This window comes from Pygoscelis adeliae, unplaced genomic scaffold (genome assembly GCF_000699105.1).
Source record: "Pygoscelis adeliae isolate BGI_AS28 unplaced genomic scaffold, ASM69910v1 Scaffold62, whole genome shotgun sequence".
Lineage (NCBI taxonomy): Eukaryota > Metazoa > Chordata > Aves > Sphenisciformes > Spheniscidae > Pygoscelis > Pygoscelis adeliae.
The window spans coordinates 1172634-1188570 of NW_008824401.1; the positions used below are offsets into that span (position 1 = coordinate 1172634).

General features: G+C 36.0%; 1 protein-coding gene across 1 annotated transcript in view; it reads right to left on the reverse strand.

The window, feature by feature from the left end:
• Window positions 1-670: 670 nt before the first annotated feature.
• The window catches only part of CDH11 (cadherin 11, type 2, OB-cadherin (osteoblast)), an 18353-nt gene continuing 3086 nt past the window's right edge, over window positions 671-15937 (reverse strand). The window contains exons 4-11 of the mRNA XM_009320252.1: window positions 15680-15847; window positions 13321-13508; window positions 11532-11785; window positions 10386-10522; window positions 10065-10186; window positions 9137-9254; window positions 2737-2988; window positions 671-1736 (exon numbers count right to left, since the gene is read on the reverse strand). Of these exons, the coding sequence (XP_009318527.1) occupies window positions 1240-1736; window positions 2737-2988; window positions 9137-9254; window positions 10065-10186; window positions 10386-10522; window positions 11532-11785; window positions 13321-13508; window positions 15680-15847 (1736 nt within the window). The 3' untranslated portion in view covers window positions 671-1239. The remainder of the gene's footprint in view (window positions 1737-2736; window positions 2989-9136; window positions 9255-10064; window positions 10187-10385; window positions 10523-11531; window positions 11786-13320; window positions 13509-15679; window positions 15848-15937) is intronic.

Here is a 15937-nt window from a genome sequence, read left to right on the forward strand (position 1 = left end):
GAGTAAATTGTAAGTATGGAATACTCCTGTCCACTTATAAAGTCATTTCTGAAACCTCTGGAGTTTCCAAGATATAAGATAAATGCATATTACATGGGAAATATTGAAAAGTATTACACTTAATTTAATCCAGAAAACACAGTAGTATTATATGAAGATTATTACTGTGTTCTGGGAGCAGCCACAAGCTGTAGATAGAGAGGGTACAAAATGTTCACCAGACATTACATTTTTTTTAATCTAAAAAACATTTGTAAAATGTACTCGATTTTTAAATAATCACTTAACAAGGCAACAAACCAACTACAAACACATAATAAATAAGGCTATTAAAAGGTCACAATTGTAGTAAATTAGTCAGAACTATAAATGGGACATTAGAAACACTATGTTTTTCCTTATATGCTTAATAACCAGAACAAGAATTAAAAAAGAATCAGTTTATTTCAAAGTCTGCTTCTTATATTGAAGCACATATTAAAGCAACAGTACAATGTTCATAAAATATAAGTGTGATGCTGTAACATTTCTTACATGTCAGAATACTGATATTTGTATGTATACTAAAATAAGAATTTTAAAATTGTACAAATAGATACATTAAAAATGACATAGAAATAGGGCGCCTCCCACTGCAACAAGACAGAGTTTTTATATCTGGCACGTATTAGTTCAAGATGAAAGTATAAGCAAAAAGATTTACAAGAATCAGCAGTAACAAGTTTGATGCTCAAGAGACATAATAATTGTACATTGTACTGTACATACATCATATGGGTTTAAGCTGGCTGAATATTATATATTTCAAGTTTAAAAATGCACTACCATATAGAGTGTCCATAGTTTAAGGCGAAATTACAGCTCAGAACTGTTATCTTTTCTAATTTGTGGAAGCTTCTTTGACATAAAAGATTTAGATGTTCATAATACATAAAAGATTTCCCTTATTTGTAGGTTCGCTTTTAGCATTTTCCTTCATTTAAATATTTTGTATTTCTTAAGTGGGTTTTTTCCTCTAGTGAAGTTGGCAGCCAACTTCTATATTTGCCTTTTGTAGGAAAAGGTACTTCACAGTATTTACCACTTTCATGTCCTTTTTTATCAAAGGAATCCTCTCTGTCAAACTTAAATGTTTAAATGAGATTTTTCTTGATTTTTAAAAAAATACCTGCTTACATTTCTTCTGGATTCTTCAGAACATCAGACACAGTTCTTAAGGCCAAATCTTAAACTTTATTGTTAAGAATCGTCATCGAAAGTGTCTTTGGAGCCATACAAGTCTGCAAGTTTCTTAAATCGAGGTCCCCAATTTTGTAGATAGTCGTAGTCCAAATCAGAATCTGTTGTCGCTGACTCTAATGAGCTAAGTGAACCAGCCACTGAGCCTCTTCCTTCATAGCCATAGATCTGAATAGAGTCATAAGGAGGAGCAGTTGGATCATTATCAGCCTCTTGTATTCTTGTGTTGATGAAATCATCAACATCAACGCTATTAGGAGCCGGCCGAAGCCCTGGTCTTGGCATATACTGATACTCAGGTTTTATGTCTTTACGAGGAATAAATCCATTGATACCATCAGGGTTCTGCAAAGTAGCAATGTCAAAAGCTTCAGTATCTTCCTCTCCTCCACCTTCATCATCATAAGTAATAATGTTCTCTCGGACATCTTCTTCTTCAAAAACAATCAGAGGTTCTTTTTTCTGTCTTTTCAGTGTTACAAACAACACTACAATGACTATAGGGGAAAAAAAAAAAGCAAGTTAGACTGCAACCTCAAACAGTAGCTGCTTTATAAATAGATTATTGCGTTCACTGAAACCTCAGCTTTTGTGCTGCAGTTCATCATGTATTTTTGCTAACATCTGCATTTTTAGCATACCTAGCTATGTAAAAGCATTGATGTTTGTACATAGAATTGGACATACTGATTTGAGGTTTTCTGTTTGGGCTGAATGCCATTGCTCTTACTAATTGCTCATTACTGCAAGACTAATTCAAGAAAAGCATTTGTGGGCCCCCAGTACTGCACGAATGCTGTGGCGCTGCCTTTTAGCAGCCCAACCACATGTATATCTGCAACAAAACAGAGATGAATCTTTACTCTCTTCTGTATGCCCAAAGCTGAACTCATGTTTCATTTCCATGAAAACTGAATTTTTCTTAAGCAACACCTCAAAACACATGCCTTTGTTGTTGTGTTCCTCCTCGCTTCAAATTTCTACAAAATAACTTTAAAATACGTAAGAAAAGAAGGACTATGAATTACTATGGGCAAATTAAAACATTTTATATAAATACTTTCAAACCATCAGGAAATGCTTTACAGCACTTTCTTAAAAGCAGGTCTTCTGAGCCATTCATTTGTCTTCAACACAAGAGGAGTTAGAGGGAAATAGCTGGCAGGAGACATTAATCCTGGCTGACCTCAATAAGGAACCTGTCATCCAGGGAAGATCACAAAACTTAAAACTGTATGTCATGACCTCCTTTCAACAGTATCCCTGATTAACTGATGTTAGGCCGCAAAAGGACATTCTCTGAGCACACCTAGACGAATTCACTGGTGTTTGCTATTGCAGTTATCAAATATTGCATTTCAGCCAGGCAGATTAGTACCGCCTATAAAAATAAAAGCTGAGAAATTAAGATTCATTTATCCATCTTGGAGCTGAAGGCAAGGTTAATCTTTTAACACAAACAAGTGTAGAAGAGTAATAAATAAAGAAGTTTTTTACCTAACAAAATCACAATGCAAGCAAGAATGGCAATTAAAGCTCCAGTGCTTAATCCAGCATTGAGGATGTAGGCTTCAGCATTACAGGAGAGCAAGGAGCCATTGCTGTCACAGCCACAGACCCGAATGGTGAGGGTGTTGGTGCTGCTCATAGGGGGGAGTCCACCATCACTTATTACAATAGGAAGAAGGTATAAATCTTGCTTTTGGCGACTAAATCCTTCACGTCTAACAAGAACACTTGCTGTGTTATCTGTTTAGAGGAGAGAGAGAGAGTCATAATTTTTTCTTCCACAAAGTCATCCTCTTAGTAAATATTGAAAAAATATATCTTGCTACAATGGCTCTCAGTTTTCAGATGCTTTATTTATACAATAAACCAGTACAATCTATTGCCTTCCTAATGACCCAAGAGTAATTACAGTATTGTGTTTCATTCATACAGTACCACACTCAATTTTAATTATTTTAGGGTGATGAGGGCAACACAAGAAACACAAAAAATCGCTGTTAGCACCTCCTTTTAGCGCCCCACTAACTTTCTGGGAAACTCACAATACTTCATCAACTACCAGAATGACTATGCCTTGGCATTGCTGTTTGAGCTGGTTCTAGTCCCTTTCCAGAATTAAAGCCTTCAGTGGAGGGGAAAAAAACAAATCCCCCTGATTTATTGTTCTTGGTGTCAGACCTACAGGAATAGAAGGCAGAAATCTGTACCAAAATGGCCTGTGTTAATGAGACTCCCACTAAAATGAAAAGCCAACATTTGCTGTGTATTAGCAGATTTGAGCCTCGGTGTTGACCTGTTTCAATAAGAAACACTAAAGTAAGCAGTATTTTATCAGAACCTGTTTTTCACCCAAACTCCCAAAGCCAGAATTCAGAAAGCTTGATCATACATGCACAGCATGTCGGGGCACATTTTGAATTACGTGGCTGTGAGGAAGAGTTAAAAGTATTGCTGTAACACTATTTCCAGCTGTTCTCACTGAGCGGTTGCCTGCTATGGACCTACTGGTGCAGGGGGTGGAAACCAAGCTGCCATCTCAGCAGAGATCATCATTTTGGATAGTCCTTCACACTTCCTGGGGCAAAAGCATTTGAAAGGGAAGTGTGTGACATGAAATGCTGGGATGGGACGGCCGGTGCTTCCTGCTCCCAGCCACACCGGACAAAGGCGAGGAAACACAAACAGCAGTTCTTTATTGTGCTCCTTGTTTCTCAGTTCTCAGACTGAACCAAAGTTTATAAAATTGTAAACATCCTGCAGTAAATAAAATGAAACAATCATATCTGTGGGTTTCAGACCTTCAAAAACTAGTTTAGTATGAGGATTTACTTCACACAACCTTTTCTGTTTTGCCATGTTCTTTATTTTTCACTATATAACAGAAAGAAGAAAAAAAAGACTGGTTCTTTTATCTACTAAGGGAGGGCTATTCACCTCCAACAGTACCCATTTTACTATTGCCTTCGGGTACTGCAGAAGATTAATCATTTTCCTGTTGAAGAGTCAGCATAAATTCCAGAATTTAATAATGCAAATCATAAAACCTCTCTTAATTATCTAATCAGTGTTATTTCCATGAAAGTTAGTGAATAAATTATACCAAAAGGGAAGTATTCTTGCTTTATATTAACGACCCTTGCACCCTTGTCCTACCCCTGATGTAGGACAAGGTCTGAAACTGTCCCCAGATTTGGTGGACACAGATCAATTTATGGGATGAGAAGGATGTTTCCACTAGGGCCCTGTTTATCTGACTCTCCGACTAGTAACTTCTGCAGATCACACCAGAAAGGATGAAATTTTTTTTAGGACTGTCCTAGATAGGATCTCTTTGTTAGATGTCAAATTAATTCATGTCCCCACATCTACACCTCTCCTGCCAGGCCCACCACACCTGATGCCCAGTGTGGTTACCTCAGCATGACAGAACTGTAGTCTTTCTGCTACTGAAGTCTCACAAAAATAATGTCTGGATAGAATACAGCTTGCTACCTTCTCCTTGACATGATGGTCATATTTGCTAAGGACAGAGAAGCTGATAAAGATCTGATTATTTATTACTTGTGGTTTTTGGAGGTGCCCTTTGTCTCTTTTCAGAGACTTTCTAACCTCCTAAATGTTGACATGCATCATTTGCCCAGCTAGGCTTTGTAGCACAATTTTTTAAAGGACCTTAGTGATATCAGTGTCTGTGTGATAGGAATCTTATTTTAGGACTTTAAATTAATGGGCTTGTAACAATTTGGTATAAATAGAAATGTAACATCTAATATCTATTAAACTATCAACTAATACTTGAACTAATATATATTGATACAGAATAAAACTATTCCACAGGGTTCTCTAAAATGCATTTAATAATTCATTTCCTCAATATGAGAACAAAGATCTGCTCTATTAAATGAAAGATCACAACAGGACAGATTATTCTTGTGGCAAAAAATATGAACATTAATAGTGGGCTGAGCTACAACTGCCTAGGGCTGCAAAGGCAATCTGGAAGTAAACACAGGCAATATCATATATTTGTATATTTAATCTGTTGGCTTATTATATTATATTATACTATATTATATTTTTCTTGAATTTTGGCAGCTTAAATAATATTCCTAACTAGAAATAAGAAAAGGATGGCAAATTATTCACTTGTTATACAGACTGACCAATTTCACTGCAGTCAATTACATTACACTAAAGCTGAATTTGATCCAATGGTTGATTTATCTGGTTTAAATTGAACTGATTTCTAGTTTAATATAATTTTTTAAAAAGAAAAATCCAATCAACATGTCTGGCTAAAGTTTAAAAAGGACTACCATATATCAACCCTAAAAGGTCATTTTTTAAACTTTTTTTCTGTTTATGTTCACTTCTCACATTCAGAAGAAACATAATATCCATAGGAGGAAAAAAACTTTTACCTTGATAAAAGATAACATCTAATCCTAGCTAATATTCTCATCCTTGCTTTTTCATTATTTTCAAGTCCCAGGAGTATAACTATAATCCAGGTATAATGGCACTTTTTAAGCCAAGAGACAGAAGTTAAATGTCAATACCAGCTTAAAACTATTACTTAACACATATGGGAGCTACTTGACTGACAGTCTTAACGAACACAATGGGGGTTAACACAAGACAGAAGGAAGAGAATAGCCATCTCAACACCATCTAGAAAAATACACACGCTCTCATTTTTCCAGCTATTATTGTCTGGGATACCCAATATGCAAAAGTGCTATAAGTGAAGATTACCTGTACTCTCCATGAAATCTTCACAATTAGAAGTTAAGATTGCATTACTTTATGGTGATCTTCCTGACCTTTGACTTTCGTCTTTTTTGTCTGGTGATCTTATTGACGGTTTTCCAATTTTTCCTCTACATACAGGCAAATGTAGCTTAGCTTTTGGGGGCTTGTTAACATATATATTGTGTAAGGAAGCTTCCAGATTAAAGAAGCTGACTGCAGTGTGAGCATTATCACCTGTATCAGAATGAGAGTGCTGATTCAGCAAGAAACCTAAACAATTTCAGGGGTCCAACTGTCTAAAATAGTTACCAGGCAGTGGCAATTGCTGTGGATAATCCATGGCAAAATCCCGTAATTGTATTGTTCATATGTTTCAAAATGTCTTGATTAAAAGGTCTGAAATTGAGAGCCAGAGGACGTGTTTCTATTGAAAAAGTGGGTTTTAGTCACTGATTTTAGTGGCCTCACAAACTTAATTTCAGTTGTTGTAAAGCACTATCTTATATATTTGAGAACATTACCACACCTCACTTTTGCTATTGCAGTGTAATTCGTCCTTGTGCAGCATGGTAAAGCACGGTGGTTGCAATCCTTCCAGCAACGTTGGCTATGTGCCAGGCCTCCACACAAGGTGAGTGAGCCCAAGTAAAGGACATTTCAGTTTAGGACAGAGCAGGATTAAAAGCAGGAAATCCATTTGCTAAAAATCCATCTCTCTGCTGTGAAGTGTCATGAGCCTCCACTGCTCTTTTGAAGCTCTGACTTCAATGGGAGTAAAATTGAACAGAGCCTGGGCAAACACAGTGCTGTTTATTTATGTGGTATAATGTAAATAAACAGCGCAAAAGTAATTCAGTTTTTTATCACAGCATGTGATAAGCCATTACCTCATGTTTTCTATGGAAGATAGTCTCAGCTGAAAAACTTGGTAACACAGTAGGCTGTTAATAGGATGTAGAATGTGATTACGTTTTTTGGATTACTGCAATATGTGATTACTTTCAGGAGTTGGTAGAAAGAAACTCTATTAAATGATAATTATAGGACTGTATTCACTTTAAAGTTCTGTAATAGACCCAAACATTGGAGTTTTCATTAACTGTTCTCCACAGTTAATAAAGCCATTTTTCTTTAAAACTAGCAATTCCCTCTGAAAGCGGTGGCACGGTATATACACTACTCAGCTTTACAACTGAAAAAAGAAACTTTAAATAATCATGTAAATTATTTGACTTGCAAATGGTAACACACTCTCTCCGAGAAGTTTTTTTTATATGGAAGTACATAGAATTTTAACTTTTTTACTTTGCTCTCTACCATAACTTATTTAAAAAACAAACACAGAAATAGGTAAATTAACAACATCACTGCACTGAGGATTGGACAAAAAAGAGGGAAAGACAGGATGGAAATGGATGGATTTCATTACACCATTCATTTCCTAAACACAAAATTATACAGGAAGATTCAATCCTTAAATACCATCTTGTTGAAACAACCTTTTGCAGTATTGTCAGGTACAGTCACTACATTCAACTGCCATCATCATTTCCATTACAAAATTTCTTCATCTCGGTTAACTTTGTCATTAAAAAAAATAATGAATTTGCTGCATATGGAAATGAAGGATTAATGGAATTGGCTGGAGTCAGGAACCATAATACCATTTGCCTGCAGCTGTATCAGAGCATCTCAATTTTGACCTGTGCTTCCTCTGTTAGATTATAAAATCTAATCCATTTTCAATTTGATATGGTGAGCATAAAATATCTTTTAAAGAGAAACTTGGCCTCAGGGTCTCAAGCAAAGAATACATTTTTATTTACTTCTCTCTAAAAGTACATTCATCAATTCTTCAAATATTGTGTTTTACTACTTTAAAAGAGAATAAATATATCCCCCCTCCACTGGATCCTTTATGAATTGCTTATGTACGTACAAGTGTCAAGTACTAGGCAACAGTATTACTTTGATCCTTCAAGAATAACAGAAATTTTGTTTGGGAACTCTGATGATAATTACCCTCACTTCAGATGTGATAGAGATATAAAGTATGCCACAACATAACACTTGAGAGAAAGAAGTTGTTACTGAAATCACGTATCTGGATTATGTTGCCTTTTGTACTTCTGGCAACCTAGAAGAAATCCCTCGGATTCATTATTTAAACCAGTTCAACAGAGTTCTACATTTCAGAAAACAGTTACGTTTCCTTCAAACATTAAAGCTTGCTAATTAAAACCAATTTCTTAGAACCTGAAGCAGTTTTTTCCCTGTACAGGAAAATAACAAATGAACATTGAATGAGAATATCATACTGCTTATCATTAAATAAATAGAATAAATATTAATAATGGTTGAACCTGTCTTTTTTCTGTTTATCCACCTCTGGCTTCCTCAAACTCTGCCAAGTTAGGTTCACTGATGCTATTATGTTAGATGATCAAATAAGTTTTGACGTTCACCTATGCCTGGGGTTTTTTTGCCTACAAATTTCTTACATCTTAACATTAATCTGAATGCAAGGCTATACTATATTTCATGAACAGAAAATTGGCAAAGGGATCAGGATACCCATATCCTGAGATACACTCAGGCTGGGTATGTTTCGCAACAGAAATCCACATATGTATTTCCTACAAAAGCTTAGCATGGCCGTGATTTTATTCCATTAGGAATCTAGTCCGTGTCTCTTGTGATCCATAATTTAAAAAACTAGCAAGCAGAGAAAGGTGAACAAATACAAGCAACCTAACAATTTTCCTGCCTCAGCTAATTTTAGCCTAGCAAGTAAGTTTTCTCTAAATCAAGGAGATCTGCCGATTACATATAGTGAATGTTTTTGTCAATGGTTTTTACCCTCTTTCCGGGAGATAAAATGGCAGTGGATTTTTCATGTAGGTTATGGTTATGTAATTTAAAATATGTATTCAAGAAAATGAAAATAAGTTAACAAACATTACATTATTCCAAGAACATTTCAGCTATATTTTTTCTGCTTTCCTCCCTTAAATCTCTGGAAAACAGACACTCTGTCAAAGTTAGTGAAAATGCTGTTGCATGACATTATGTTGGCCTATCAGTTTTCCTTTGTCATTTCTTTGGACATTAGTATAGAGGGAATCTTCACACAAACCTCTGTTGTCTCTGAGTGTAAAATTGGGATTATGAATAATTTCAGGTGGTAAACTGAAGATAAATCTTGGTCCATTGGCTGAGTCATCCTTGTCATCAGCACTAATTGTAATAAATTGCTGTAAGAGAAAAGCACTCTGTAAACAAACAGCTCCTTCTCTGGTTACATCACATATAAACAGCATTCTGAGAAATCCCTTGAATACAAAGAATTTTGAAATAGCAGAAACCCCCCAAATACCTCAATATATGTATGCAATTATAAACACAGAGCAGACTCAAAACTAGAACAGGCAATCTTTATTTGCTATTACATCTAACCAACACAGAACTATAGATGAAAAAGTATACACCTATACATACATTCTTATATACAAATGTGTGTTAATGATAACTCAGTAGACTAAATAAAATTATGCAGAAAATTCAGCAGCTCAGAAGGAGTTAGCCCAAAGTCCTTTCCAAAATGCTACACTAACTCCAAAAGTGCAGATAATGTGTAGAGCAGTATTTCTATAGGATACTAACCCCTCTTCCTCACAGATAGTTCAGGGGTAAATCTGTAGGCTAAGCCCTCCAAGCACTGTACTGTGATTCTTCCTATAAGATGCTGAGTATTTCTCTAATATCCAAAACAGGCTCACAACTGGGAAAGCTGCTCCCAAAAAGCTTCGTTGCCCATGTGATAGTAGACACTCACAGTCAACACCAGTCATATTCAATGCACAAAGCACTGTATCTATAACTGTTGGTAGCAGTTCAAAATAAAAACACAGGAAAGTGCCTTTCTGTGTGCTCTAGGCATTTTGGCCAAAATTTCAAAATAAACATTCATTTACTACCACTCATTTGAGCTGCCAACACAAAATTGGGCTAACACCCTGAAGAAAGAAATTAATGTGCAGGGAAGGTGGTGGGCACAGGCATACCTGATTGCTTCGAGCATTCTCACAGACAAACGCTTCATAGGCTGCTGCAAATTTTGGAGCGTTGTCATTGACATCAACGACCTTAATTGCAACTGGAACTTTGGCTTCCTGGTGTTGTTTGTCTATTCGAGTAAGCAAAACCAAAATGAAACAGAAGCAGGAAAACCTCTCAAAACAAACAAAATCCCAGTTGTATCCAGGTAAAAATGAAATAGGCTAAAGTATTTCTATTAGGATTTATTGCAGCTTATCAAACTGAGACAATTAGAAGACTACAGAATTTATACCACTGATTATAAAATTTCTCAGTGAAATACTTACGGACTTCAACTGCAAAGACAGAGATATTATGCCAAGCAATTTCTTCCCTATCCAAAGCTTTTATTGTCTTGATATTGCCATCTTCTGCATTAATAATAAAATACCTTTCAAGGTCAGTGTGTCGATCAATTGAATATCTAAAGAAGATTGAAAGTCAGTAATTAGATAGAAGAAGGACTTAGTAGTTTCATGCATCCAAATTTGTTCTATATCATTATTATTTTTAAATAATCGTAAGTAGTACATTCACTGTTACCCTTAATATCATCGTCAAAGGGATGATACGTGGTTCTTTTAAAAGGACATTCACCTCGTTGGTTTCCACATTTAGAAAAAATATTACGTCAGAATGTTTGTCATAAATGAAAATTATTGTTCTTTGAAGTCTCTATATTAAAGGCCCCAAATATTCTTTATTTTCTTCTCTTAAAAACATGGTAAAAATATCTACTGAGATATTTATGTTTTCTTCTGTTTCATATTAATCATGAAGATCTTCAAAGTTTTCTGATCTTTGGATTACTCAGAATATTAATCATACCAGATTATTAAATATTATCCATTTGTAAAGCTGTACATTTGTACAGCTTTATACAGCTCTGGGTTTTGTATCTTTACCTTTCAATTCTTTGAAATGTTAACTATACCCATAAAAGAGTTTCATAATTTAATTTACACTGAGAACATGACAAACAAGAATAAACGAATAGAAGACTACCCCTTGTAACTGCACAAAGTAGGTGTGTGTATGTGCTTGTCATTAGCAATTAACGCTTAACAATTACCCAACATAATCTCTAATATACTGCGTAGACTTCTGTGTTTTGCAAAAAAAACATGCTGTGATAACAGCATAGGATATTTTATAGAAAATATAATTTAGAAGAGAGTCTAACACAGATAGATGTCCTTAAGTATATTTTAGGTAGACATAGCTATGGTGTGCTTTCTTAGTGATACAGGCTTTGAGAAACTAGTAGCTTATGGAACAAGACATAAAAACAACGCTGTATGGTTAAAGTTATTAATATTCTGGGTGAATTTAGACTATTTCTATGCTAGATCTATCACACTATCTTAATAACTTGCATAGCAATTCTAAAAGCTAATGCTTAGAGAGAAACAGCCTGCTCTAATGAAGCATACCTTATAGCACTGTTTGCAGCATCAGGGTCTTTGGCATGCACTTTTCCAACCACAGTACCAGATGCTGCATTTTCTTGTACTTCAAAAATATAACTTGGTTTTAAAAATACAGGTGGCTCATCAGCATCTTCCACCGATATCTTCACTGTTACTGTGTCCTTGAATGGCCCATTGCTGATGAACTTAGGATCAATATGTACATTGGCTGCCTCTACCTTCAGACTGTAGGACTTTTTGGTTTCAAAATCTAAGAGCTGCAAGAAACAAGAATACAACACATTCCACAGTTAGGAAAACTAGAGTGTAAAAGCAGTAAGCAGTCCCCTAGTATTCAATGACATAAAACAAATGTGAGCATCTGTCAACAAGCTTGGACTGAAATGTGTGTATTTAAAAACATAAAGACTCAAATGGAAGGAGCTACATTCTATGTATGGAGCAGCATAGGAAGGCACTCAAAATATCACTACAGAGTCCTCGTCTTGCTCTTTGCTTGCTGTATCACTCAGGAAATCATCTTTCCTGGGAAAATTAATCTTCTCTTCATGCAGCCTTCCAGATAGCGCAAAGGAGTGATGGATAGGAAAGGGGTTCCCACAAAATGCCAGGCTTGGTCTACCCCAAGCTGTCAGGCATTCCTTTAGAGATATGGATATGGCTTGAATTGCCACTGGGTGCACCATGAGATAGGACAAAGAGAAGGTAAATTATTTAAGTAGTAGGGGAATTATGAAGATGGTTTGTAGTGCTTTCATTTCTGTAGTTCTTCCCATCCACAGATCTCACAGCACTTTACAAAGGGGAGGTGAAATAATGCCCCATGAGGTAAGTCCTTTTGGGAACCTGATCAAAGTCACAGCATATCTGCATTGTCATCAACATGAAATGGCTGCAGTGTTGCAGTATTGGTAGCCTCACAATGATCATGCCTTTAAATATCTGAGAAGCAGGTGCCAACCGCAATTCGCAAAGTATGCTAACACCATAGACAGAATGGTGTGACAGTTTGCCCACGTTTTAAAATACATAAAAAATACACTCCCACCTCTAGAACAGATACAGTAATTGAACCACAGCATAGTTTTGACCGGAGGAGACCTCTGGGTCTCTTCCTGAGAGATTGCCCCGATGCGCAGGGCAGGGCTAACTTTGCAGTTAAGTTGCCCAGGCTTTCTTCTTTGTGTTTTGATTATCTCCAAGAGAGATGAATAGCTATAAAGATACAAAGGGCAAAATAATAATGCTTAAATAATGAATAAGATTTATGGTTTATAATTTGTAATTTAAAATTCATTTAATAACACTTTTAAAGATCACACTGATGGATTGTATATGACATCACCTCAGTATTTTTGCTGCTTTTCGCATAGCCTGTGACTCCTTCAGAACAATATTGTGGACAATGCACAGCTGAAGAATTCAAACTATAGGGCATGAGGCTGTTCAGACCGAACATAAAGCAACAGTGAATGTTTGCTACTTATTAGTGCTAGGCAAAACTTCATTAACAATGAAGCTGATGGCATTGTATTTTACCGTGACTTTTTATTATGAATTCATTTAGTTTGTGCAATTAATCCACTGTACAGTATTTATGTAACTCTTCTTGGTTATTTTCTTCCATTCCAATTCAGCTAATGGGGAAATGGAATATTAAGAGTTAATCACAGCTTTAGAAACAAATTAAGTGAAATTGCATTTACTGATATTTTAGCTTAGGTGGTAATCCATTATTATCAAATATTCCGTCAGCAACAGAGAATACTACACATTAGTAGGTATTACTCACCTTTTTAAGCTTTATAACACCTTCCTGAGTCTCGTAATCTGTTGTAATCTCAAACATATCCATGCCATCTCCATCAATGATGCTGTAAGCTACTAAGCCATTTTCCCCTATGTCTGGGTCTTTGGCCTTCACTCTTCCTACTTCCTCTCCTGGGACAGCTGCTTCCGACACTGACATCTGGTATACACCTGGTGGAAGGAAAAAAGGCATTTGCCTTAAGTATGCAGTCTGCTCTCCATTTGTATATTTACTCATTTAACTTGTAAGTTTCAAATAAACACAGTAATTTTTTTACATTTTCAAATCCCCTGAAGGAATGTTATGTTATAACAGAGCTCTGAGAAGCAAGTCATCTGTGAAATCTTAAAATACATTGCTAATCTATATAAAATTACCTCCTCGCTGATATTTTACACAACATCTGTGTGTGTATCTGTTCACGGTGGGGTTAAAAAGACGACCAATCATTCAGAATGCAGAAATTGTTGTGACATCAAGGTTACCATTCGTACCAGAAATGTTATTACAATAATGGAAGGAAAATTCTCTTTCATATGACTCATGGTATGACCTTCAACTCTGTAGAGTCCAGAAGCATTTCTGCCCATTCATTCAGGAGCCACAAATTATATACAATGAATTAGATAAGACCTCTCTGCTGTGCTGGATGAAGAATCAATTGGCTTTAATTTGGAGTGTGAACATATAGTAGTAATGATTATTGAAATTTAACACAACAGAGAATACTTACCAATTTGTATGGGATTCCATACCAAACAAAAAATGGCTTTCCCTCATCAAACTCCAATAGGAAAACCATCCCCAAACATCCCACAGATGTGTTGCCATACAGGTTTTTCCTTGTGTATTCAGGAACACCAGAGGAGAGCAATACTGTTCCTGGACAAATCTCTCTCCAGCAGTTGTCCTTTAGGCAGCATTGATTCCAGCACCTTCCCAACCCACTCCAGAGTTCCGATAACATAACCTGATCCTAAATGTACAAATCTATGTCAGCATTTTCTGCCACTTCATCAGCATTAATAAATTGGAAAAAAAAAAGCATGAGAAAATAAAATAATCTAATTTATTCCCCGCTCCATAATTGCTTTGTTGCTACACGAGCACCCTAGGAACATCAGGAGACTTAGACCAGGCAGGGACTTGGCTCATTACCCATAAAAACAATTGGCACATGTCATCAAAATAGGTCATTAACTCCATTCACAAAGAACCCAAAATTTAAGCACATAGCTCATTAAGGGTTTGAGCAATGAACAAAAAAAAAAAAAGAAAAGAACAACAAAAAAAATCAATCACTTGGATGTTTATATAAACAGGTCAAATCCTGGTTTTGAGTTACAAAGCATTCTAAATCAAGGTTTTAAGTTGGAGGTGAATGATTAAGCAGAGTAACTGCTATTTGGCATTTCTGATAATTTTAAATATTCTCCCAAAATACTCAGTAAAATGGCTTGAATTTGTAGAAAAAAAATCCATCATTTGATGAAATTACTCCAGAAAATACCATGTCCTGGGGTCCCAGGTTATGATTTGGAGTGAAAAGGTATGTTTGTGAGGTATGTAAAACCTGACATTTTTAGGATTTAATACTTTTCTATTAGAGTGGTAGAAAACGCTGACATAGATTTTTACATTTAGGGACTAGCTGTGTCATTTAAGCTCCTGCATGAGGGTCCAGGAAGCTGCCACACTGGAAGAAGAGCTGTTAGAGAGATGGTCATGTCCAGGACGTATCAGTGTCATAATGGTTGCTCAGAGGAGAAACAGGGTGGGCTGGGATGGTGCATACATGGCACTCCAAAAAAAAAAAAAACATGCAGAGATGAGATGCAGAACAGATGTGTGGGTCCATTAATGTACTTCCACCCAACTGTGAAGACTGAATCTGTTAATGTCAGCCCTGATTAGTTTTATATGTGAAAAATAAGTAGCACAGTATTTTTGACCGATTTGGTTTAACACACAAGAGAGCCCTCAAGAAATGGGCCTTCTTTCTCCATTAACAGAGAAGTCCAGACTGTCTCTCTGATCATATCATAGGTATATTTCTAATATAACATGGTCCAGTAGTTTCAAAAATGAAGTGTAGGGTTAGGGATCTTTGTAATCTAATCTTGACCTTAAAAAAAAAGTCTCGTTTTGCAACACAAAGCAAATAATCTGGATATTAAAGCTCTATATGTTACTAGCAAAAATGTGTAAACAATATTTAACTATTCACATGTGTGCTGTTATAATCCATCAGTTGCTGCTTTTTGAAGTTTTGAGTATGTCTGATACTATACAAATATGGGTACTAGCAGTAAATGTGAGTAAGGGTTTTGTTGTTACTTACTCTGTGGGAACTTTGGTGGGTTGTCATTGACATCTGTAAGTGTAATTGTCACTTTGGTTGTCCCTGAGAGGCCTCCCATGTGTCCTCCCATATCTTTTGCCTGTATTACAACATGATACTCTTCCTTAGCTTCTCTGTCCATATTCGGAAGGGCAGTTCGGATAATTCCTATAAATACAAAGCAAATACGGTACATACAAATTTTCACAGGTTTACATCACAAAAAATTGGATACTGCATTTTTAGTTTGCATTCAAA